This window comes from Sus scrofa, chromosome 2, assembly GCF_000003025.6.
Source record: "Sus scrofa isolate TJ Tabasco breed Duroc chromosome 2, Sscrofa11.1, whole genome shotgun sequence".
NCBI classification, from domain to species: Eukaryota; Metazoa; Chordata; class Mammalia; order Artiodactyla; family Suidae; genus Sus; species Sus scrofa.
The window spans coordinates 123388396-123416129 of record NC_010444.4 but is presented as its reverse complement, the minus strand read 5'-3'; the positions used below and the strand labels follow the sequence as shown (position 1 = coordinate 123416129).

At 39.8% G+C, this 27734-nt stretch overlaps 1 protein-coding gene and 1 long non-coding RNA gene across 4 annotated transcripts in view; both read right to left on the bottom strand.

The window, feature by feature from the left end:
- Positions 2542–12807, bottom strand: LOC110259451. Its single transcript, XR_002341862.1, has 2 exons — positions 4776–12807; positions 2542–4563 (listed from the first exon to the last, which is right to left on the bottom strand). It is a non-coding gene; the product is annotated as an uncharacterized LOC110259451 (long non-coding RNA).
- HSD17B4 (hydroxysteroid 17-beta dehydrogenase 4) overlaps positions 14744–27734 on the bottom strand; it is an 87942-nt gene continuing 74951 nt past the window's right edge. For 2 of the 3 annotated variants that reach the window (XM_021081514.1, XM_021081510.1), the window contains one exon: positions 14744–15525. In XM_021081514.1, coding sequence (XP_020937173.1) covers positions 15436–15525 — 90 coding nt within the window. In that variant the 3' untranslated portion in view covers positions 14744–15435. 3 annotated transcript variants of the gene reach the window in all.

Sequence of the window (27734 nt, the reverse complement as noted above, 5' to 3'; positions counted from 1 at the left end):
AAGCTCTCATCTTCACCTCTTCACCAAGACTACTGAAATCCCATATGCCACTGGGTGGAATCAACTGAAGGCACATAGACAGTTGGTGCTCCTACCTAGGCAGGGATCAGAATCACCTGGAAACGTTAAAACAGCTAATTCAGTAAGTCTGATCTCGGCCTAAGAATTTGCATTTCTAACAATTATGTGATGAAACAAAATTTGTGTTTTAAGGGAGGACAAGATAAAACTAAACATAAAATTCTGTGCATGTGCCTTTGGGCCCCCCTGCCTAGTGTTCAGTGTGCATCTGTGTTAGCCATTAACCAGGGCTCCTCAAACATGGCAGTGCCTGCTCAACCATCAAGATCATTTTTTTTCTTTCTTCTGACTCCAGCAATGCAACTTCTTAAAAGAAGAGTGTTCTTACCCAGGTTTGTAGGGAGTCGCAGTGACTTGCTGTTCACTTTGTACATGTTTACCTGGACCACATATCCTTGGTGAGCTTTATGTAAAATATCAGTATGTTATTTTGATGTACGACCCTTTGACTCAAAAACGTACATGACTATGCCTTCAACCTCTAACAGGCCAAACAGTTCTCAGAGCTTTCTGAGAATCTGCTTCCCAGGGTATAATCCCCAGTTTGGCTTGAATAAAATTCCCTTTTTTCTTCTTGATAGTTAATTGAACTTTTGCCAACACCTGAATGATGCTGATGCTGCTGGTTCCATGGCTATGAATTGAAAACCACAGCATGAATCCCTGTGCACTAACCTCCAATCTGGAAAGATACTAACTTTTCTCAACACACACCCACTTTAAAGGCTAAAAAGATTAGAAAATCAGCTAAAACCTTCAAGAACGCGTTTGCAGCCTGCACCAACTCTAGAGATCCTGGATTCCATAATCACCTACTAAAGTCACTGCTACTGATTCTCTGGCCTTCTGGATTCTGGATCCTGTTCCCTGGCCAAGATTTTCAGAATTTTCCAGCCTCCCTCTGCTTCATTACTAGACCACTAATGTCCTTGGCCCAGTATCACAGCATTATTGTTATTTATCTTCTGACGCAGATGAAAGTCTAATGAAGGAAAAACTTAACCCATTTTTTGAAGGCAGATGCAAACTGTTCATCGGGTCATAATTTTTCTAAAGCGCTTTTAAGAGTTCAACACTTATTAGCAATTCAGTAAGTCCCTGTACATTTTAACAACATCTCCATACTCAGAGGGAGGGGAAGCATCTGGTATTTAGCCTCTATAACTGCAAATATTTTAATAGCTTGTGAACAATTCTGAGAGGTAAAAACACATCCTCAATGGGCTGATGATTTCAACAGTGACTGTAAGGGCAAGAGAGGCAGGAATGTGGCTACTCGATACCTCCCCTTACAGTCATCTTAATTTATTCCCCCTCCATCCAAGCCATTTACAAATACACTTAAAACATAGCTCAGACTCTCTTAGATCCCTGGCACAAAGCAAGTTTGTACAAGGCACTGTTTGGGTCATGGAGCAAAATTATATACTGCTTACCTTATGTCTAATACTATATGTAAGACAGTTCAGCTAATTTATGGTAAAGAGCAAAGATCTAAAAGCACCTGGTTAATCCAAGGTAAAAACATTATGTATGAGATAGCAGAGATTGCCTGTTTCACTTATTCAGACCTAGTCTCTATGTAACAGAGCCGGAGAGGAAAACTGAACTGCTACAGCTTCCAAAATGAGGTGGCCACATCCCAGCCCCTCAGTAGGCAGGGAAGACATAGCTTGCCTCCCCGGAATCTGAGGCCTCTTCCCCCGTCATACTTGAAGAGAGGAAAACCTCATACTGTAGAGGAATGAAATTGATTTCCACTGGCCAAAAATAATGGGAAGGCTTCTTGCTTCAAAAGCTTATCTCAGGGTTTCCCATTAGGGGCTTCCCTGCCTTAGACAGGAGAGGCCACAGAAGCGAGAAAGGCCTTTGCTGGTCCACACACAGACCAGAACGACTCAGGAGCAGCAGCTTCTGCTTTCTAGGCACAGCCCCCACCACTTTCTTCCCCTCTTATGAGGAAAAGTTCTCATCTCAACCCCGAACACTTGCCGGCTGATTAGATCTCAGGGTAAGTGAGGCCAGTGCTTCATCTCCATCAGGTGTTTGCTTTTATATATCTCATCACTGATTAGAGATTGACAAGTTTTCTCACCTTCGGGGGATTTTAGCCATCAGCAAGTAGATGGAGTGGGAATGTGTAGGGAGTGCCTAAGAAGCACTTTCTGGAAATGGAGGGATGTGGTGGGTAGGAGGCATGAGCCAGAGGACAGTGACACCCCAGAAACACAGCCCTAGGGATGGGAGCCCCTCCTTCCCCAGGACAGGTTTCTCATGCCATCTGAGCCTGAACGCAGAAAGCCTTCCCTCTCCTTTCCCAACTATGGGCCCCACAGGGTCCAGCACCAACTACCTGGACGCCAGGCTCCTGGGCTCATTTGTAATCATGGGTGTGTTTCTGTTGTCACAGGCACTCGGAAGTAGCCCTAGCATTTCCTAGATTTCCTTGTTCATCTTTTCAAACCAGGCAGAGGGTGGTGGGGTTCGCTCTATGTGTGGGGGTCAAATGCAGTAGCTTTTCATTTTAGTGTGCACCTGTAGGAGGGAGCTACCTTTTTTAATTCCAATATTGAGATATAATTGACATACAGCACTGTGTAAGTCTAAGGTATAGTGCATCATGATTTGACTCACATACATCATGAAATGATTACAATAGGTTCTACCCAAGAACAGCCACCTTCTTGTATAGAAACAGAAGAAAAAAAAGTGTCTTGTGATGAGAACTCTTAAGAATTTCATTAAGGGTAGCATTGGTGTTCTGCTTGTGTAAGAAAATGTTCTTGTTTAGAAATGCAGACTGAATTATGTAGGGTTGAAGTGATATGATAGTTGATTATAGTATTCTCTCTACTTTTGTGCATACTTGAACATTTCCATGATAAAAATCGCAAGGATTAGAAGAATATTGTTAAAATAACCACACTGCCCAAGGAATCTACAGATTCAATGCAATTCCTATCAAAATACCAATGGCATTTTCCTCAGGACTAGAATGATTCTAAATTTTGTACAGAAATACAGAAGACCCTGACCAGCCAAAACAATCTTAAGAAAAAAAGAACAAAACAAGAGGTATTGTGCTCCCTGATTTCAAACTATACTACAAAGCTTTAGTCATCAAAACAGTATGATGCTGGCACAAAACAGACATTGATTAATGGAACAGAATAGAGAGCCCAGAAATAAACCCACACTTATATGAGCAATTAACCTATGGCAAAGGATGCAAGAAAATACCATAAGGAAAAAACAGTCTTTTCAATAAATGGTGTGGAGAAAACTGGACAGTTATATGCAAAAGAATCAAACTAAACTACCTTCTCACATCATATACAAAAATAAACTCAAAATGGATTAATAAATCCAAACTTAAATGTAAGACCTAAAACCATAGAACTCCTGGAAGCAAACAGGTAGTATGTTCTTTGACACTAGTCAGAGCAGTATTTTGAAGGGTATGTCTCCTCAGGCAAGGGAAACAGAAGCAAACAAATGGGATGACATCAAACTAAAAATCTTCTTAAAAAAGATGTAGAGATGGCCAACACACACATGAAAAGATACTCAACATCACTAAATCATTAGTGTCATATATAAGGATTGTTAGAGTAAACAGTAAGGTTTCCAGATATCATCTAATACCCAGTCCGTAGTCACTCTTTAATTGGAGAGAAATATTTTTATTTTGTATGGAGAGCAGGAAAACTGAAAATATTGAGAAATTGATTATAGTAATATTATAGACACTACACAACTATCAAATAGAAACAAAACTTCAAAACTTTTGGTTTGGCTGTATTAAAATAACACTAATTAAGACAACTTATTCAACTGCTTGTAACTGATCCCTGATTGACCACAGATCAACATCACAAGCCTGCACGTCATTAAATGTGCACTAGATGCCAGCTGAAATCCCACAGAATGTACACAAGTAGTAGAGATATCTGCTTGCAACTTTAAAATTGTTTCCTTCCAAAGAAATTGAATTGACCTAGATAATCTGTGTTCAGACCCAGGGAAGTGCAACAGATATCAAGAGTGCAAAAAAAATTTTGAACTTCATCAAAGTCCTGGCAACCTTCCTGCCCTACCTTTGTCATGATATACTATGCTCTTAGCTAGGTGAGAACAATGCTAATGTGAAACTTCAGCACAATTACAAAAATGCAATTTTTCTGGGACCTCCGAGGAAGAATTTTCCTGTGAAAACCTTGGAGCCTAGAGGACCAGTGCTGCACCCTGTACCTGTTAAATAACTCCTCTCCCTACCCCCCATGCCGGCCTCAGTTTTCCCACCCACATTGTAACTGTAGTCCATTTACAATGTTGTTAGTTGCAGGCTTCAGAAAACTGCCCTTGAGCAGATCCCTTCTCATGACTCAGTTTGCCGTCTGGGAAGTACGGATGGTTCACCAAAGGCCTTCGGCAATATTGCTGCACTGCCTTCACTGCACATGTGCACAGTCCTTTATAAGTCTAGATATAAAAAGAATAAGCACATCCTTTCAAAGCAAAAAGGATTAAACAGAAGGCAAGAAGGAGCTCCATACCCTGCAGTCCCCTTCCACTCCGCCAGTTAGGGTTTGCCATTAAGGTAGCCCCAGACCCATGTTCTCCTCCTCTCCAGGCCCTATGGCCACTTGGTTCTTTGGACACAGAATCTAGTGAACTCAAAAATCCCAACTTACCCCAGTGGTCAACCAAGACTGTCTTGGACTCCATCTGACAAAACGAATCTCAGAAATGTTGACCTTAACTCGTGAGTGAGGTTGTAAGCACCATTGGGCAACTTTTGTTAGGTTCACATTCGCCTTAGCTTTCAGCAAAAGGGGGAAGGAAAGAGGGATGCGAGGGAGGGAGGGAGAGCTGAGCTTGGGAATGGTCTCTCTGAAACCCAAGGACTGGTAAGCTTGTTAGAGATTTTAAGTCTGACAGGCCAGTTTTCCCAAACCATGGCAGCTGTAAAGGAAATATAATTATACTTAACAGAAGCCACCTGCATTTTGAAGTTAGCCTAAATTTAAAGCTTCTGGGAGATTTAATTAAATTTAATGAAAACCAGAGCTGCTAAACAATGATGTATTGTTATTAGTTATTCCTGAGGAAATTAAGAGCAGTCATGAAGCCATACCTCAGCTTTCACATTTAAACCTCTAGATAGTAACGCCCAAAGTCTATAAATAAGGTAATGCTCTTTTCATGAGCTAAAAGCTTTGTCAAACTACTCATCTGCTCCTATAAGAAAGAAAATCAGAACTAGAACAGAGGAGAAAAGAAGGAAACACAGGGAAGTTATCCTGAGTGTGATACAGGGTTATATCCAAACTGACTTCAATCTTTTGGGCTTCTCCACCACCCCCACCACCGCCTCCAGCAGCATTTCTTTTGTTCTTTAAAGAATTTGTGTTATTTGCCATTGCAGAGCAAGTACCCAGCTAGGTCAGATGAGGATGGTCTGTAAGTCACAGAACCAGAATATGTGGCTTATTGTGCTCTCCTGGTGATCTTACTTAGCCTGGACTCTTGATATATAGAAATAATCATGATCTTTTTGATGGATTTGAGCAACAAGATGGTAGAGGTAGAATGAACACTGAAACTAGGCAGAAATCTACTCTAGGACTAGTACGGGGGGAGTGGGCGGTGAAAATGTGGTTGAAGTGGCCTCATCTGCCTTCACAGAGGACAACCAGACAGTGCAGGACAGGGTGTGAAAACATTTAGGTGAGTCAGAGTCCCCTGAAGGTGGATTGTTGGATCCTATCCCTAGAGTTTCTGATACAGTACAGCTGACATAGAGCCTAAAAAAATTGCATCTCAACAAGTTCCCAGGAGATACTAATTCTACTGGTTCAAAGACCGTATTTTGAAAACCACTCTTTTTTTTTCTTTTTTCTTTTTAACTGTAGTCCATTTACAATGTTGTGTTAGTTTCAGGTGTTCAGCAAAGTAATTCAGTTATGCATATTTTTTTCAGATTCTTTTCCCTTATAGGTTATTACAAAATATTAAGTAGAGTTCCCTCTGCTCTACAGCAGGTCTTTCTATTGTATCTATAGCAGTATGTAAATGTTAATTCACTCATCTAAGACATACTATCTCAGAAGTTTAGAAAACTGGAGGCATTATGTAGGAAATGGTTTCTTATTAAGTGAATCCAATACAAAATGTTGAACAGAGAGTTGAGGTAACTAAGGCACCAATGATAGAAAGTAGGCAGGTAATGGTTGAGTACAGAAGTCTCCCCGTAAGGGCAGGCCCTTCACTATCAGATGAGTAAAGTCTCACCCCAGGAAAGGTGAGCAGAGCTGGATTGGGTCCTAGAGCCAAGACCCACCTGCTGGAATCTGATCAGGACCTCAGCCCTCAAGGGACAAACTACTTCATTGTGGGAGGTCCTTGGGTGCTGATGGAATGAATCTGGGACCCAGAGCTTCAGGGAAGGGAAGCTGGGAGCATCTTTTACAGGAAATATCTGCCCTGCCTGCAGGTAGATTGGAACACGTGCTCCCTTTCCTAGCGTTGAAATATTTTTGACAACTAGAATCCACCCCCTACCCCCACGCAAACTCTGGGCTCGCAAGTGCTCCAGGTCTTGACAATTCCTGTATAATTAAGCAAAGTATCTGCCTCACTGCACTCTACACTCATCTGACTACATTTAGGGCATTGCCTGCCTCAATTTAATGACTCATAAAGTACAGAACAATAAAGTGGTGTTATTAAAACTGATTTCAGATTCATTTGCATTTAACTCTTAAAACAACCCCAAGAGATGCGCCTAGAAAACAGCCAAGAGAAGGGATTCTCGGGAATCGCACAAAGATGCAAGTGGCTCCTTACTCCACGTCTAACATTGTTCCCACAAGTTCACATTTCCTACATTTTGAAAAGGATTTGAACCACATCTACAAAACAGGAGAAATTAAATCTCTCCTGTTTCACTAAGCAAAAACAAAAATCAACAGATTATACCAGAAAACATATTTCATCATTACACTGAATTATGTAACACCTAACACAGCCCATTTCCCTAAGAAAGTCCCTCCCTGAATTAGGAAAGAGAGCTCTCCAACACTAGAGGTAACCAAAAAAAGGCTGCACAAACACCTGCCAAGGACATCAAAAAAGGAATTCAGGCACCCCGTGGGATGGATATTGATGGATGCTATTCATGCTATTGATTCTACATTCTCTTAATTTCTCCATTAAGCTACTTTTTAAAAACAGACTTGAAGTTCCCATCGTGGTGCAGCGGAAATGAATCCGACTAGGAACCATGAGGTTTCAGGTTCAATCCCTGGACTTGTTCAGTGGGCTAAGGATCAGTGGTGTCGTGAGCTATGGGGTAGGTCTCAGATGCGGCTCGGACTTTGTGTTGCTGTGGCTGTGGTGTAGGCTGGCAGCTACAGCGCTGATTCAAACCCTAGCCTGGGACCCTCCATGTGTTGTGGGTGTGGCCCTAAAAAGTAAATAAATAAATAAATAAATTCAATATCCCTATCACCATTTCCATAATTTTTATGTGCAAGATATTTCTGCAAGCACTGTATTTTCAAAAGACAGTGGAAACAGTATTTTCATTGCAACATTTAACCTAAATGATGTTTTTTCATTCTTGCCAGTTTATTTCTGACAAGTTGAAGTACATGGTAAGATGTTTCTTGACAGAACCCATGGTTTGGAATTCCAAAATTAGAGCAATACCCTTACCTCACAATCCCAAGTGTGTATATTTCTTGCCCAGTAGTGTCTTTACTATCTGAAAGTGTTTAATCTTCCTTGATGCACTCTTTCTCCTATTCTATTGCTCACACTGTAAACTTTAAAAAAAAAAAAAATGTTCTCAGGCATCAACACTGTGATTTTTATTATAAAGGCTGGAAAAATTTTAATGGGGTCATTATACATTCTGCTTGTTAAGCCCAAGTAAAGGTACAGATACATGACTATTTTAAGCGGAAAGCCCATCAAGGCAACATGCCACATAGACTTAGGGTATTAGTGATGCAAGCTGGGTTTGACTCCTGGCGCCACCACATCCCAACTCTGAGACTTCTGGAAAGTTTATTCTTGGGGAAAAAAGGATGAAAATTGCACATAACTCACAGGAACAGAATGCAATAATGGATGCAGGGCGTCAGCATAATGGGTCAGGCAGCAGCAGCATTTTACAGTGATTTACAAAGTCTGCCTGTATCCAAATTCCAGATCTGCCACTCAGCATTATGCTCCTGAGCAAGTTACTGAACCTCCCCAAACCTGTTTCCTTGTCTTTATAGTAGGAGAAACAATATTATCTACCTCATAGGCTTGTTGGGATGATAATTGGGATAATACTTGTAAAACCCTTGCCCAGGGCACTGCAGGTGGTAAGCAAATCAGTGATGCCAATTTCCTTTCCCAGCATCCTCTTCCCAAGCTGCTTCCAAGTCTTCCCACTCACTACTCCCTAACTTGCCATCTTACTTTGCCCAAAAGGAAAAAATAAATACTTGTAAAGTGGAGGCAGCATTCCTTTTAGGGAAAGAATTATCTTTGTTTAGGCATATACATTGAAATCCTCCCAGGCTGCAAAGAGCACCAATGTTCTAGCTGTGAAACAGAGCTAAGCTGTTAGGTATAATAAAGTAGGAGTATGGAGCTTTGGGAAACATGGGGGGTGAGGAGGGCAGATGGGAGAGGAGTCAGCCAGTCTGGAACTTTTCAAAAGTGGGAGTGACCAAGGCACAGCTAGGAACCTGAGAGGCTGGTAAGTTCCACAAGTTGCCCACTAGGCTGAGCTTTGAGGTAAACCCTCTATCCTAATGCTTCAGTACATAATTATGTTGTGTGACTGATTTGAATAAAATATGAAAAAAAATGAATGCTATTCTGCATTTATAGTCAATGCAATGATAAAAGAGGGAGTAGCTGAAAAAGGAGAGCTAAGAGACTGAAAATTTAATGGAATCAGAATATTATATCAAAACATGAATAGAAAAAATATTAGCCAGTGTCCCCCTCCCCAAGAATACTTGGACATGTTGGTGGGGACATTGGCTTTCTCACTGTAAGCAGGACAGAGACTCTTTGAATTAAATACTAAATGAAAAGTGACAATGAGGCTGGAAAACTTGGGCCAGCACCACCTCCATTCCACCAAGACTGCTGGCATCTTGATTATGCCAACTCTTTTTTAATCACTGGTTTTCATTCAACATCCATATACAATATCACTCCTTTTTGATAAAGTGAAATACTTGGTTTGAAAGGAAGACTGGAACTTCAATCCTTATAGACTGCTAAAATCTTGAAAACAGAAGACCTGGTGATGACCAAGTTCAAGCTCTTAACAGCTAGATACCAGCCTGGGACATGACTTGCTGGATCCTCACACAAGTTACCAGCAGCAAATGGACTTGAGTCTTCAGCCAAGTGCAACTATTCCCTACCAATTGGGCGGGCTGTTTTAAATCAGGAAGGGAATAAAATTAAGCCTGAGTATGTATGAGGTCTCACAAAACTAGGGGGCAATTACTAGTTCCTGCATATGTTCCTTAGATGTTAACACATTTTAGCAACAGATAATCTATTTCAACTGCACCAATCAATAATGGCAATGCATGATTGTATCAGATAACTTTGTAATGCTCTCCCTAAACTATCACGATGAAACTCATTCTTTAACATATAAAAGTGAAATTGAGTATGAAAAGAGGCCCATTTGATTATCAGAACTTCTGAGGTTTTTCATAGAGAATAGATTTGTGGTTGCCATGGGAGCGGGGGGATGGATTGGGAGTTTGGGATTAGCAGATACAAACTATTATATATAGAATGGATAAACAACAAGGTCCTACTGTATAGCAGTGGGAACTGTATTCAAAATCCTGTGATAAACCATAATAGAATGAAAAATATATATTTGTATAACCAGTAACTTTGCTGTACAGCAGAAATTAATATATTATAAATCAACTATCATTCAATAAATAATTTTTTTTTTTATTTTTTGGCCAATGCCTCAGCATATGGAAGTTCCCAAGCTAGGGGTCGAAGTGGAGCTACAGCGGCCAACCACAGCCACAGCTACAGCAATGTGGGATCCGAACTGTGTCTGTGACCTACACCATAGCTCACGGCAATGCTGGATCCTTAAGTCACTGAGTGAGGCCAGGGATCAAACCCACATCCTCATGGATCCTAGTCAGGTTTGTTAACCACTGAGCCCTGAAGGGAACTCCCAACTAAACATTTTAATTAATTTAATTTTGAGATTTGTAACCTGCAATTTTTTTTTAAAATGCCTGAGTGATAGTTATAGCTCTACAGTAATTCAATGTTTTCAATAGCAGTAATTTTAAGATACACAAAGATAAAGATCAGCTACTATATAGAAACTGGAGTTAACAGACCATGTCTTAGGCCTAAGTATTATTCTTTTGTAACAGGTATAGTTATAAGCCTAATTAATTCAAGAAAGAACTTGACTTTGCCTAATTAATTCAAGAAATATTTTATCAGAAAAATACAAAGAATATTGGTTTGGATATTAGAGAAGGAGTAGAGAGAGGTCTGGAAAGGAGGAATCCCTAAGGTGCTATAAAAAGGGAATGGAACTTTAAAACATAAAGAAAGGAGGTGTAAGGTACAAGTGAGAAGCATATTTTCACCTCTGCAAGGAAAATCAGAAATAAAAAATGTCACTGGCCTCTCTGGTCCCAGTAATCATACAAAACCCAGCCTTCTCCCATTTCAACTTTAGTGAGAAAATGTTCTGTAATTCCAAAGTTACAGAATAAGCATAAGTCGGGCTCTATAGAAACAGCGCTTCTCAGAGGCCCGTTCTCCTTAATTAAGGAGTATAAGACAAATCATATTATCCTTAAGACAGGGATAGAAAGATATGTTTAGAGATAGTGCTTGGAATGCATAGAAGAACAAACACCAGCCAGGAGTTGGTGACCCTGTTTCTTGGTCTGACTCTTATTTTATTTCCAGTATGACCTGGGACAATGCATTAACTTCTCAGAGTTTCACTCCCTTCTGCCAAACGTGGGTTTTTTGTTTTGTTTTGTTTTGTTTTTTTGAATTGTCAATGCTGAAGAATAGGAACTAACAATTCATATGTGGAAAATTACATTTTTCTTAAACTCATGGGAAAATGTTTATTCTCTAATAATTTTTATAAAACCTGAGAAACCACTGAACATCTGCTAAAAAATGTCTTTTAAAGACAATCATCCTTAATAAGTAACGATAAAACTGGATTCACTCATTCAATTCAATCAGCTACTTAAGGATCAGATATTCTCTTCCTTATTCACATCCATATTTTTAATGCCCGATACACATTTGGAGTTCAATAAATACTTACTTACTGACTATCCATTGATGGCCTTGAATAACGTATTTCTGAATAGCTTACACATTAAGCTAAAGAGTGAGAGGAAATGGTTTGTCCCCACCTGTTCGAACTCCCCTCCACAGGTCTATAAAACTGAGGAGCCTCAACCAGGCAGAGGAAAAAGAAGATAAGCCTATTTTTAAAGGTGACAGTGAAGTTGGCCAGAAGGCAGTGGTACCAAATTCCCCTTTCTCTAATCTCCCACTCTGAAATCTAAGGTGAAATGCTCTATTGCTCACGTCTTCTGCTGGGACCTGGACAAAGATGATGGCTTTCTTTGTCAGAGGCTTGGATGCTACTGAACCCCAACTTCAGTTGAGTTTCAAAAAGGCAAGGAGTTCCGTTGTGGCTCAGCAGGTTAAGAACCCAACACAGTGTCTTTAAGGATACAAGTTCGATCCCTGGCCTCACTCAGTGGGTTAAGGATCTTGGGTTGCTGTAGCTGTGGCGTAGGCAGGCAACTGCAGCTCTGATTAGACCCCTAGCCTGGGAACTTCTATATGCTGCAGGTGTGGCCCTAAGAAAAAAAGGGAAAAAAAAAAAAAAAGAGGCAAAAGATTCAATTCATTATAACACATGTTCCTACCCACCTTCTTATGACATATTCTGACAATAGGACTGTATGTTCTGGTTATGTGCTCATTCCCTGTCAGATGCAGGGACCTGCTCCCCCGGGGATCACCTGCACACAGAAGCAAAGAATTGCCCAATTTACCCCCACAGCCACCTCACTCAATCAGAGGTCCAACTGCTTGTGTTGCTTCAGCTGCTTTTTCTTTCTTGGTGATAGAAATTTTATTAACTTTAGAAACTAAAACACAGTTGCAGTCAGCAGGCCTCAACTTGTATAAGGCTGTCACTTTTGATTTTTATGTCAGAACTCCCCGTTCATAAACATGCTGACATTTTGCTCTCCTTTCCTCACCTCCCCAAGTGGGATAAGCACAAAAAAAAACCTTGTGGCCTTAAAGGACTATCATAAAGCTGTTCTTACCCTTTGACCCAGTAATCCTAGCCCTCAAAGTTTTTCCTAAGGAAACAGTTCAGGAGTTCCAGCTGTGGCTCAGCAGGTTAAGAACCTGACTAGTATCCATGAGGATGCAGGTTTGATCCCTGGCCCCACTCAGTGGGTCAAGGAGCTGGTGCTGCTGCAGCTATAGCAGAGATCACAGATGCCTGGGAACTTTCATACACCATATGTGCAGGGGAAGGAAGGAAAAAAGGGAGCGAGACAGGAAGAAAGAACACAGTTCAGAAGTGGTAAGTCTAAAACGGTAATTTTTTTTCATCTTTTTTTTTTTTTTTTTTTTTAGGGCCACACCCATGGCACATGGAAGTTCCCAGGCTAGGGGTGGAAGCTGTAGCTGCCAGCCTACGCCACAGCCACAGCAACGCCAGATCGGAGCAGAGTCTGCAAACTGTAATACAGCTCACAGCAAAGCCTGACTCAACCCACTGACCAAGGCCAGGGATCGAACCCTTGTTCCCGTGGATAACAGCTGGGTTCATTACCACTGAGCCACAACGGGAACTCCTAAAACACTAATGTCTACATAGAGTAGTGGTTCATGAATGTTGACAGAAAAAGTAAAGATCTGGGTGATACCTGAGTTACTGGTTTGGGAAACTGAATAAATGCTGGTGCCACTCACTGAGAAGGGAATGCACACGTGGCTGGGAGGAACAGAAGCACTGTGTGTGCTGTGAAGTTTCACCTGCCCTAGTCTGAAAGTAGGAGAGGGACTTGCATACTTTCACAATTCACTTGAATTCATACTTGCATAATTGTTTGAAGCAAATAAAGGTGACGGTTCAAAATTTTGTTTTCTAAATTGGCACTCCCAACACTTCTACCTACAGGCCATATTCAACCCCCAGCCTGTTTTGGTACAGGTTTTTACATTTTTTTTTTTACAAAGCTGTTTTTTTTTTTTTTTTTTTTAAAAAGAATGTGCTACAGAGACCATATGGTCCATATGTGGCCTATAAAAGCTAGAATATTACTATCAAGTCCTTTATAGTAAGTATTTGCTGACAGCTGATTTAACCCGTCATTGTTCTTTACTGACATGCTTGAAACTTCCAAAGAGGTTAAGGAAGATAATATATAATGCACACTTGAAGTGACACTTTTTAGTCTGTGTTTGCTGGTTTACCTTTACATCATCTTCCATGCTGCCTTCAGAAACTTCCCCAACCAACGCTCCCCCCAACACACAGCACTCTCTACTTCTCTAGTTTCTGATTCTTGTCAGCTGTGGACTCAAAAGTTATGCAACCAAACCAAAAAAAAAAAAAAGGATTCTGGATGAGGCTACCAACAGCTCTTCCATGAGGAAATTTTGGATGTTAGTGCCTCAACACTTTACCCCTCAGATAATTTTTTTATTTTTTAAGCTCTGATAACCCTAGCAGCTAAATGTCACTTACTAGGCAACTTCAGCCAATACACTGCATGCACATATATTATAAATCTAAACACCTTTTTAGCTGATGCTCACAATTTTTCTTTTTGTTTTGTTTTGTTTTGTTTTTTTCCTGAACGATGTGGTGTATGTTAAATACCTGCCTTCCTTCTAGGAGTCTGGAATTTTGGTAGGCACTCTATAATTCAAAAAGATACATGCACCCCAATGTTCACAGTAGCACTATTCACGATAGTCTAGACATGAAAGCAATCTAAGTGTCCATCAACAGAGGACTGAATAAAGAAGATATGGAATATAAATACAATGGAAGGGGTTCCCACCGTGGCTCAGAGGATTAAGAACTCAACTAGTAATCATGGAGATGCAGGTTTGATCCCTGGCCTCATTCAGGAGGTTAAGGATCCGGTATTGCTGTGAGCTGTGGGATAGGTCAAAGATGCAGCTCAGATCTGTAGTTGCTGTGGCTGTGGTGTAGGCCAGCAGCTGCATCTTGGGAACTTCCATATGCTGCATGTGAGGCCCTAAAAAAGAAAAAGAAAAAAGAAAAAAAGAAACACATTTGAATACTACTAAGCCATATAAAAAAATTAAAATAATGCCATTTGCAGCATATTGCGAGCATATTGGACCTAGAGTTTATCATATTAAGTCAGTCAGACTGACAAAGACAAATATTATATGATATCACTTATATGTGGAACCTAAAAAAGTAATATAAATCAACTTATTGGCAAAACAAACTCACAGATATAGGAAACAAACATGCTTACCAAAGGGGAAAAGGAAGGGATCAGGACCAATTAGGAGTATGGTATTAATAGATACACATCACTGCATATAAAATAAAAAGCAAGGATTTACTGTATTGCACAGGGAACTATATTAAATATCTTGTAATAACCTGAAAAAATCTGAAGCTGTACCTCTGAAATTAATACAATTTTTTTAATTAACTATAGTTAATTTTTTCAAAGGAAATTACATATTTGATAGATTTCCAAGCATTATATGTAAGAATTTCCAGCAAAAGGGAGGGGTGAAGAAAGAAAACTACTTGGAAACATAAAGACCTTTATCTTGCCTTAAAGCAGAACACTAGCTATTACAGCAAAGTATGAAATTGAGTACTTATGTGAAAATTCATGTTAAAATTAGAATACCAATAAATCAGATAACAGAAAATAACAAAATAAAGTGTAATGGGCATCAAGTGGCCTTTACTCATTTAATTTCCCTTATAAGTTTTAAATGTTACATTATTCTAAAGAGACTGGACTTGAGTGAAAAATTATTATGAAGACATAGATCTAAGAACAGAAGGATAATCACGTGCCAGCTTACAGTTCCTTGTAAAAATAATAACATAAAAATTAGTAGAAAATGAGTATCTGAAAAGTTATCTGAAATCTGAAAATGTGAAGCAATTTCTCCTGTATCTTAACTCTGACCATTTTTGCTGAATCACTTTTGCGTATTTAGGTGAAGAGAGTATTTAATTTTTCTATTTTAATTGATATTGTAGTATGTCCTTCAAATCTTGGCATAGTCTTTAAGAATCATCTGAAGCTTCTGGCTCAGCATGATGTTCCCTCTGGCCTTCAGTCTGCCACTAAAGAATGCCTGGAAAGGAGAGGGGGGTAAAAGAATGCCAACCTTTAACATGTAACATTTTATACATTTTTTTAAAAGATCATTGTTTAGAATGAATACAATTGAGTTACTAACTCCAGACAGCAAAGGTAACAATGACAGTTTAATGATTATAGATAGCACCCATATTTTCAGATACCTAAGAAAAAAATAAAAAAAAATAAAGATTCCTTGCGTATTTTAGAAAACCACAGAATAATTTATCTGAATTGACAGATCTGCTTCAACCTCTGCTTCTGGCTTTAGTCTATGTTCTTAAATGTGCATGTGAGACTGTATGAATAAAAGGCTTTACTATATTGCTAACAATAAAAATATTCAACTCACAACTTTTAAAAGCAGATTTAAAACATCTACTACATCTTCATGAAACAGAAGGCCATAAAACGACATAATAAGACAGCATAGTGGTAAATAGATCCTGGGCTGTGGCATCAGAAGGCCTGAGTTCAAATCTAGGCTCTGCCACTAAATGCAAGGTGAGCTTGGACAAATTACCTAACCTCTCTGAGCTTCAGCCTCATCTAAAAAGGGCATGACAACAGCATCTAAACATAGCAACTTTATTGTGTGAGTTAAATGAAACAGTATGTAAAATGCTTAGCTTGGCGTATGACGGATGGAAGGAACAATTAAGTTCATTATTACCAACCAAAATGCTGTCATGTTAAAACACTACGAGTTCCTATACTAGTTCTGTATTTGACCTAACAACAGAAAACTTGTACCAGTTCTCCCTCAGTACCAAGTACTCTATCAGTCAGGTAAAAATGATAAAACATAGTACAACTTACTGAGAAAAGACATATGGAATAGATTTTTAGCCAGATTGAAAAAACAGTAATATCCATGTCTACATAACATTACGAAGCAGCCCCTCAAATACAATCTCACTTGAGAAGCACACCCATCAACCTGAAGTGGGCATATCAGCAAAGTTCAGAACATTTAAATAACCTCTCAAGGCCACAGAACCAGCGAGGAGTAGGCTGGGACTGTTTCTTCAGTGGTCTCTGTTTAACAATGTCTCCTGCTTATTAACTAGCAGCAACTCAATCTCAGAAGCAAATCCTCATCAATTACTTAAAACTTTTTATCCCAGAAATAATAAAAAGAGAACTTCATTCGATCAGAATCAAGTCCTAAGGATTCAAATTGGAGACTGGAATTTCCAAACAGATTGATTTCACTGTGCAATTACAGAAATGATGGTCTACACAACTCTTGAAAAGGAGTCAGTGCTGAGACCACCTGGCCAGATGCTCAAGTCTGAGAGGGACTTGCAACATAAAATAAGAACACTTGTTTCCTTAAAGTAAATATATGGCTATTTGATGGTTGTTATTCAGTGGAAGAATTTTATAAACAAATCTTTGTTCCTCTCTTAACGGTTTTCTTAAGATAGATTCCTAGAAGAATTACTAAATCATGGCATTTCTTAAGTTTCTTGATGCTTCCATATCTGCAGTTTTCAAACTGTGCACTTTAGTGCACTGAGGCATCACAGCAAAGTAACACATATACTATGGAACATCTGATTTTTTGGAGGGAAATACAGTGACACTGGTCAAACACAACATGAAAACTACTCTTGTTTGGATCTAACTACTTAATAAACTGAACCACTGTACTCAAACCAAAGTTCTGAAACCATAAGTTACCACAAAGGAAGAAAGTCAGTGAAACAGCCAAGTGTTTTCCAGAAAGACTATGCCAAATTAATACTCCTCTAGCTACGTTTATGTTCTTATCCCAACCTTAACAGTATTTTCTTAATCTTTGAAAATCTGAAGCAAAAATTAGATACTTTAATTTGCATGTTTTAGATAATGGGAAAAATTAATAGTTGTTCTCATGTACATTAGTCATTTTTATTTCTTTCATTCATTACTGGTTCATGTCTCCTGTCAATTTTTTATATTGAGATCTTAGTGCTGTCCAGAATTACTACAGATTATTAATACCAATACTATGTAACATCATTTTTTTTTTCTCTAGGTTTATGGAATATCCTATGGAGTCCAACATGCAGAAGCCTAAACTACTGCTCTATTGAGCTTATGTTCCTTATTTCTACCCTTGCTTTAATCTACTAAAGGATTAACTGAGCATCTACAGTATACTAGGCAATATTCTATGCTAGGAAAGAGATAACTCTCTGTTCTAATGGAAGTAATGTTATAGGAGAAGAATCAAAAAATGAAATGTACACAAGTAATTAAAGCCTGTTATAAATGCCATGAAGGATTCCATTAGATAATATAACAGGAAGGAACTACTTTGGATAAAGCAAAGCCAGCCATGCAAAAAGATAGGGAAAGAAACTTCAGAAAAGGCAAATGAACAGACACTGAAAGAGTAAAAACTGATGAGAAGGAACTGAGAGGAAAGGCAATGTAAACTGAAGCAGCATTGCAAGTGATGAGGCAAGCAGTGTGGGATAAAGCTGCAAAAAGGAGCAAAGGAAACATCACATATAATAATAGCTGTTTGGATTTATTCAAGCACAAAAGGAAATATGGAAGGTTTTCTTCAAGTGGAATGACCTATAATCTCATTTACATTTTTTTAGGGCCCTACCCACAGCATATGGAGGTTCCCAGGCTAGGAGTAGAATCAGAGCTATAGTTACTGGCCTACACCACAGCCATAGCCATGCCAAATCTGAGCCACATCTGCAACCTACATTACAGCTCACTCAATGCCAGATCCTAAACCCAGTGAGCAAGGCCAGGGATGGAACCTGCATCCTCATGGCTTACTAGTCGGATTCGTTTCCACAGAGCCATGACAGGAACTCCTCATTTACATTTTTAAAGATAACTCTAGCTCCTATGTGGAGAACAGGCTGGTGGAAAGACAAGAGTAGCAGCGGTAAGGACCAGTCGGGAAGTCAGGTGAGAGACAACAGAGGCTTGGATCATGATGATAACCCTGTTGTTGAAAATGAATTCAAGATACATTCTGGAGAAAGACCAAGTAAAATCAAGGAAAGAAAGGATGGGATGCAGAGGTATAGAAGGAAGCCAGGACAATTCTTATACTACTGAGCATCTTAATTTGGGTAGACAGATGATATTGCCATTTACTGAAAAGAAAGACTGTGATTGAAAAGTAAATCACAAGTTCTATATAGGACAAAGTAAGATGTCCCATCAGAGATGCCAAGTAGAGTGCTAGCTGGATCACTATGGAACTCAGAGAAGATGAATGAGGGGGACAATTAAATCTGCAAGTCATCAACATATAGGTGGCTCTAAATATGAAAGGATAGATGGACTCATTTAAGAAAAGAGTGTTATTTTTAAAAAGCCCTGAAATGAGCCCTGAAAAACACCAAAATTCAATGGTTGGGGGTAAAAGAAGATACCAAAGGAGATTAGGAATAGCAAAAAGGAGATGAGGAAAGCAAAACTGGAGAATAAGTGGCATGAAAGCTAAGGGATGAAATTATTTCAAAAAGTTGGTGGCTAACTGAATCAAATGCTGCTGAAAGGCTGAGAAAGACATACATAAACAGTCACTGGGTTTAGCAAAATAGAGGTCATCAGTGAACTTGACCAGAACATTATCAGTGGAGTAATAGATGTTAAAGTCTGATAAGAGAGGGCAGAAGAGCAGTCAAGACAGAATGTTTAACACTTTGCTGCCCAATAAAGTAACCACTAGCCAGCCATGTGGCCACTGAGCAGCACGTTAAGTAGGGTTAGCCCTGGCTGAAATGTATCCTAAGTATGAAATACACTCTGGACTTCAAAGATTTTTTTCTAAAAAGGATATAAAAAATGCCATTAATACTTAATATGGATTATACGTTAAAATATTTGAAATTTACTGGGTTAAATAAAATATATTAAAATTAATCTCACCTGTTTCTTTTTTATCTTTTTTAATACGGCTACTAGAAGATGATGGGGTAGAAGGACTGGAACTTACCTTCTCTCATAAATGCAACAAAGTTACAACCAACTGCTGAGCAACCTTCCACAAAACAGACTGGACACCAATATGGCTACTAGAAAAATTTCCATTACATACACGGTACACGTTTTATGTCTACTGGACAGCTCCGGTTTAGACAATTCTTTGGTGAAAAGCAGCAAAGAAATGATATAACAGGCTGGATAGGGATGTGATATCAAGAGAGAGTGTTTGCTTTAAAATCAAGATGTTAGCTTGCCTCTACACTATGAAACAATTAGGTAGTGGAATGGGAGAGGATAGGAAAAGCAGCAATCACTACGATTAGATACCTGGATAAGTGAAGAGTCTTGGACAGGAAAACAGAAATTTCCTTCAACATAATGTATAAGAAGAAAAGAAGATGGGACAGATGCTGACAAAATAGATCTGATGATGGGAAAGTAAACATTTTCATCTGAAAGGTTTTTTTTTTTTTTTTTTCAAGTGAAGCAAGAAGAAAGGTCATGAGCTGAAAATGAAAGAGAAGTGGGGGAGTTTTGAGAAAACAAGTATGAAATTCTCATCTCTGACAACAAGAATGGAGGCTTATTTGAAAACCATAGTAAAAGAGCTAGACAGTGCTTATAGACTATTGGAGGCTTGTGATAAAAAATTTAAAAGGAAGCCAATATGTCTACTTGGATGGCTCTTCTCCTGACTTCTTCATCTATTCAGGTACAGATGCAAAGATAGAAGAGAATGGGGTTAAAACAGGGTGGCGTTCCAGGCAAGTAAGATGAGAGAAAGACAAGGGAGTTGAGGGCATTTTTCAAGTGAGCTATTATGAGGATGGACCATGGAATCTAAGCTCAACAAGGAGAAAGGAAAAGACAGAAGGGAGCTGACAAAAGGAAAATGGGGCTGTCAGCAAACTGGAGGCCTCCGTGAAGCTGGAATAACATAATAAGGTAACAAAGCTGTAAGTGATGATGCTGGAAAACGGTGATGTTTCAAAAACCCTCAGTGTCAATCAGAACCTCTCTGAAGATTATCATTAACAATAAACACCTAGGTTTTCACCAAGTTTTGCTTTTGTTTTAATTTTGTGACATTTAATTCCATTCCATATGGTAGTGACTACGACAAATTGAATGACATTAAAAAACAACCATTACCTAAGTAACTGCCTAGTACCACTTACTGAGTAATCCATTCACCCCCAAAGGTCTGATATTCCTAGCAATTATATAACTGTTTCCCTAAATCCTATATTTACTCTTTACATATAAGCATTTCAAATATATCTAAAAGAAAACTTAATTACCCACTTGGTAGCCAGAATGACTTTTCAAAATTAGATGATGTCACTCCACAGCTCCACAGCTTCCTATACACATGAAATCTAGATGTCTTGCCAAGAACTACAAGGTCCTATGTGATCTAACCTGTACCCACCTCTCCCTTTTCACCTCCTGCCTCTCTCCCCAGTGTTCATTTAACTGGCCTCCTCACAGTGACAGAATTCCAATAAGCAGAGCTGCCTCTGCGCCTGTTGTTTCTTTAGCCTTACAACTCATTCCCTCACTCTGTTCAGGTCTCTATCAAGCCTTTTTGGAGAATGTTATCTGAAAGAGTCCCTCTATCCTGTCACACGCTAATCCAGGGGTTGGCAAACGACAGCCTGTGGGCCCAAATCAGTCTGCTGCCTGTTTTTGTAAACACAGTGTTACTAGAACACAGCCACATCCATTCCCTTACACACAATCCATGGCTACTTTAACTCCTCAATAGCAGAACTGAGTAGGTACAACAGAGACCACGTGGTTTGTAAAGCTTAGAATGTTTACCATGGAACTCTTTACAGAAAAAGTACGTCAACCACTGTTGTAATTCCTTACCCCAACTTATTTTTCTTCCTACCTGAAATTGTATTTCTTTTCAATTTCCCTCTAGAACTAAGCTCACACAGATGGAGCCCTGTCTGGTTCAATCACACCTAAAACATGAATAAAAGGAGGTACTAAATAAATACCTGGGAAGGAATTAACTGAGGGCTCACTCAGTACAAGGCACTACAATAAATACTTAATACATATTACTGAATTTAGTTACCATAACAATCCTTTGGGATTATTACAATTCATTTTGCCAATGAGAAAGTTAAGGTTTAGAGTAGGTGGCAGGGCTAACTGAGATTCAAACTCAGATTTATCTGATGCCAAAGAACATGTTTTTAACCACTTTTTAAATTAGCCTTTCTATCCAAGAAAACTGAACATTTTCCCCTTTATTCAAACTGCTCAGTTCCTTATAAAGTTGTATAGTTTTCTGCAAATAAGGTCTGTGCTTTTCTTGTTAGGGCAGTCATTGGTATTTTGTAATTGGGTAGTGATTATAAACAAATTTTTAAATTATATCTCCTAGGAGTTCTGGTTGTAGCTCAGAAGTTAACAAACCTAACAAGCATCCATGAGGACACGGGTTCGATCCCTGGCCCCACTCAGTGGGTTAAGGATCTGGCGTTGCCAGGAGGAGTGGTGTAGGTTGCAGATACAGCTTGGATCTGACATTGCTGTTGCTGTGGCTATGGCACAGGCCGGCGGCTACAGCTCCAATTCCACCACTAGCCTGGGAACCTCCATATGCCATAAGTGCGGCCCTAAAGAGACAAAAAGACAAAAAATTTAAAAAAAATAAATACATTATATCTTCTAGTTGATTCTGCTGCTTTGTGAAAGCTATTTTTAGATAATTACTGCATGTGCAACCACCTACTTCAACTCCTCCTAAGAATCAATCAGTTGATTCTCTTGGGCTTTCTAGCTGCATAATCATAATTCAAAAATAACAAAATTTTCACCTCTACTTTAATTCCTACATCAGTTATTTTCATTTTGTCTGTTTGTAGATTGGCCAAAAGTTTCAGAACAGTATTAACTCATAATGGTCAGAGTTATGGTTAAAAATGGTCCTCTTGTTTTAATCATGATCTTTCCACGGAAATGCCTCTCAATGTTTTGTCTTCAGTAAGACACTTGCTATTATGTTCCATCCTTCTAATTCCAGTTTTCAAAGATGATTAAAACAAGTTCTTAATCTTATATATTAGGAATAAATGTCTAATTTTATGAAATACCATACGGTTTTTCACCTCTGAACTAATAATATTAATATATTAAAAGGTCTAGATGTGGGTTTTATACTGTTTATCTGCTAAAGAAGAATTTCCAAAAATTCAGTTTTAAAAAGTATCAGTTGAGAACAGAGGCAAGATGGTGGAAGAGTAGGGGGACATGCTTGCCCTCTCCCACAAACACAACAAAAAAAAACACATCTATGGGATAAATGACTCGCACAGAACAGCAACCAATCGCTGGCAGAAGAACCTAAGCTCCAATAACGGCAAGAATTTCGTGACATTACTAGGTAAAACAAGAGAAAAGAGGAGAGTGAGAGAAGGGGAATCCAAGCTGGACGGACGCTCCTGAAAGGGAACTGCAGAGGAGAAAGGGATCCCACACTCTGGAAAGTCACCTACTCGACGGAAAGATCAACCAAACTGGAGGAATCTCCAGATGCAGAGAAGAGTGTAGCAGTAAGTCGGAGTTCTGAAAAGCTGAGCGAGAACCGAACAGATCATCTGAACTACGAGCACAGTCACCAAAAATTGAGACGCCTGGGTGGGGGCTGGGCACCGAGACCTTGGCTCCAGAGGTTAGTCCCCGGGAAAGGGCTGGGGGGGCAGGGAGGATCGGAGACTGCTTGGGAGGTCTAGAAACCAGTCTGTCAAGTTTGACTGGGCAGAGACTGCCTGGGAGACTAGAAAGCAGAGCGTTGCAGGGGGAGGGAGCAATACACTAAGGGCGAGGAAGTGGAAAGCCACATCAGAGGGAACCTGGGAGAAGAGCTGGGTCTGCGCCAGTGTTGGGGAGGGGAGAGAAGAAGGGTTGGCCCCCATAGAATACTCCCCATGCCACAGCGAGCTTACTGGCCAGCTAGCTATCAGAAAGTTGTTCTTCGCAGTACATCCCCCCCACCGCCCTGCCACCCATTACGTACATGCCGGACCTGGGGCTGCCTACCATCCAGGAGGGCTAGCCTCAACAAATGCTGGAAACCTACCACCGCAGGGGCTGTCCCTGCCCTGGCCTGCTTGCCCTTTGGAGGGGCTACACACCCACGGAGCAGCACCAAACACCGCCAGCCCCTGGGAAAAGGCCTGCAGCCCAGAAAAATCTAGAACAAGCTTGGCCAGACCGAGAAAAGATCTGCCTAATTCTGAGACAGTCCTTCCGACTCAGGCTGCTCTGAGGAAGAACCTCTTGGGTTTGCAGCGGCCCAGCTAGCTGCTCCAGCCCTCAGGGGGTGCTGCACTCCCACGGAACAGCTGCCCAGCACTGCCACCCCCCTGCAGGAACCCCCGCACCCCAGAAAAGCTAGAACAAGCTTGGCCGGGGCGTGATAAAATCTGCCTAATTCTCGGACAGTCCTTCCGACTCGGGCTGCCCTGGGAAAGAGACTCTTGGGTTCACAGCAGCCCAGCTAGCTGCTCCAGCCCTCGGGGGGTGCTGCACTCCTGCAGAACAGCTGCCCAACACAGCCAGCCCCCTGCAGGAGCCCCTGCAGCCCAGAAAAGCTAGAACAAGCTTGGCCGGACAGTGAAAAGATCTGCCTAATTCTCAGACAGTCCTTCTGAGTGAGGCTGCCTTGGGGAAGAGCCTCTAGGGTTGGCACTGACCCAGATAGCTGCTCCAGCCCTTGGGAGGCGCTGCACTCCTGCAGAACAGCTGCCCAGCACCGCCAGCCTCCTGCAAGAGCCCGACAGCACAAAAACACCAGAGCAAGCTCTGCCTGGCCAAGTGAAATCTGCTCCCATAGTGGTGTGGACCTCCCAGTCCTGTCTGCCCTCAGGAAGTCCTCCTTTGCTTCAGAGAGACCCTGTTAGCCCCATCAACACTCCAGAAAAGCCACACTGCCTCAAAGAAGACTGACCAAAAACACCAGCCCTCAGGAAACATTTCACAGCAGTGAAAAGGCAAGCACTGACGGGCCATGGAGAGTACAACTCCACCAGGAAAAAGAAAACAACAAGCAAGATGAAGAAGCTGAGAAACCACCCCCAGTCAAACCAACAGGGGAACTCACCTAACACAGTCAACAATGAAACAGATTTCTGCAGTCAGACAGACCTGGAGTTCAAAAGAGAAATAGTGAAAATACTGAAGGAATTAAGAGAAGATATGAACAGTAATGCAGATACCCTCAGAAAGGAACTAGAAAATATAAGGAGGAGCCAAGAAAAACTAGAACATTCATTTGCAGAGATGCAAATGGAACTAAGGGCAGTAAAAACCAGAATGAATAATGCAGAAGAATGAATCAGTGATATGGAAGATAGAATAATGGAAATCACTCAATCTGGTCAACAGACAGAAAACCGAATCAAAAAACTGGAAAGCAATATAAGAGACCTATGGGATAATATAAAGCAGGCCAATCAATGCATAATAGGAATTCCAGAAGGAGTAGAAAAAGATAAGGGGATGGAAAATATATTTGAAGAAATTATCGCTGGAAACTTCCCAAATCTAAAGGATACTGAGTTCAAGATACAGGAAGCACAGAGGGCACCAAACAAGTTGAACCCAAATAGACCCACACCAAGACACATTATAATAAAAATGGCAAAAGTTACTGATAAAGAGAGGATCCTCAAGGCAGCAAGAGATAAGCAGAATGTTACCTACAAGGGAACCCCCATAAGAATATCAGCTGATTTCTTTACAGAAACACTACAGGCCAGGAGGGAATGGCAAGAGATATTTAAAGTGCTAAAAGGAAAAAAATATACTCTATCCAGCAAGAATATCATTTCAAATAGAAGGAGAAATAAAATTTTTTCCAACAAACAAAAGCTAAAAGAATACAGCAACACAAAACCCAGGCTAAAAGAAATATTGAAAGGGCTTCTCTAAACCAAAAAGAAAGAAAGGGAGGAAAAAGGAAAAAAAAAAAAAAAAGAACAAGGAGAGGAAGAACTAGGACTGAGGAAACCGCAATCAGAGAGCAGTCACTCAAATAAGCCAACATACAGATTTAATCATGAACATGCTTCAAACAAAATAAAATTAAAAAGAAAAAAATTAAAAAGAGTCATCAAAACCATAAAATGTGGGCAAGGGATGTTAGGAAGTAAACAACCCTTTTTGTTTGTTTGTTTGTATGTTTCTCTTCTTAATTTTAATATAGTAATGAAGTGTTTGAACTTACAGGACCATCAGGCTAAAACACACAATTAAGGGGTTAGCATACTTAAAAAACAGGGCAACCACAAGCCAAAACCAAACATTGCATTCGCAAAAAATGAAAAAAAACAAAAAAAACAAAAACACTCAAACAGATAATAACTGGAGACCATCCAACCAAAGAAAGAAAGGAAGAATGGAGAACCACAGAATCAACTGGAACACGAAGTTCAAAATGGCAATAAATAATCATCTATCAATTATCACCTTAAATGTCAATGGACTGAATGCTCCAATCAAAAGACACAGAGTGGCTGAGTGGATAAAAAGGCAAAAACCTTCAATATGCTGCCTACAAGAAACTCACCTTAGGACAAAGGATACATACAGACTGAAAGTGAAAGGGTGGGAAAAAATATTTCATACCAATGGACACGACAGGAAAGCAGGAGTTGCAACACTCATATCCGACAAAATAGACTTTAAAACAAAAGACATAAAGAAAGACAAAGAAGGACACTATTTAATGATTAAGGGATCCATCCAAGGAGAGGATGTTAACTATCGTCAACATATATGCCCCAAATATAGGAGCACCCAGATACATACAACAAATATTAACAGACATAAAGGGAGAAATCGATGGGAATACAATCATACTAGGAGACTTTAATACCCCACTCACACCAATGGACAGATCCTCTAGACAGAAAACCAATAAAGCAACAGAGATCCTAAAAGAAACAATAGAAAAGTTAGACTTAATTGGTATCTTCAGGACACTACATCCCAAAAAATCAGAATACACATTCTTCTCAAATGCACATGGAACATTCTCAAGAATCGACCACATATTGGGACACAAAGCTAACCTCAATACATTTAGGAGCATAGAAATTATCTCAAGTATCTTCTCTGACCACAATACCATGAAATTAGAAATCAACCATGGGAAAAGAAATGAGAAAAAACCTACTACATGGTGACTAAACAACATGCTACTAAAAAACCAATGGCTCAATGAGGAAATCAAAAACTACCTTGAAACAAATGATAATGAAGACACAACCTCTCAAAATCTATGGGATGCTGCGAAAGCAGTGCTCAGAGGGAAATTTATAGCAATACAGGCCTTTCTCAAAAAAGAAGAAAGATCCCAAATTGACAACTTAACCCTCCACCTAAACAAATTACAAAAAGAAGAACAAAAAAGACCTAAAGTCAGCAGAAGGAAGGAAATTATAAAGATCAAAGAAGAAATCAATAAACTAGAGATTCAAAAAACAATAGAGAAAATTAATAAAACCAAGAGCTGGTTCTTTGAAAAGGTGAACAAAATTGATAAACCCCTGGCCAGACTCACTAAAAAGAGGAGAGAAAGAACCCAAATAACCAAAACTGTAAATGAAAAAGGAGAAATCATAACGGAAAAAATACAAAAAAAACGTAAGAGAATACTATGAACAACTATATGGCAACAAGTTTGACAATTTGGAAGAAATGGACAATTTTCTAGAATCTTACAGCCTGCCAAAACTGAATCAAGCAGAAACAGACCAACTAAACAGACCGATCACTAGAAATGAAATTGAAGAGGTCATAAAAACACTCCCTACAAATAAAAGTCCAGGACCAGATGGCTTCACAGGCGAATTCTATCAAACATATAAAGAGGAACTGGTGCCCATCCTCCTTAAACTCTTTCAAAAGGTTGAAGAAGAAGGAATACTCCCAAAGACAGACAAAGATACCACCAAAAAAGAAAACTATCGGCCAATATCTTTGATGAATATAGATGCAAAAATTCTCAACAAAATCTTAGCCAACCGAATCCAACAACAGATCAAAAAAATCATACACCATGACCAGGTAGGGTTCACCCCAGGTTCACAAGGATGGTTCAACATACGCAAATCATCAACGTCATACACCACATTAGCAAAAGAAAAGCCAAAAATCATATGATCATCTCAATAGACGCAGAAAAAGCATTTGACAAAGTCCAACATCCATTCATGATCAAGACCCTCG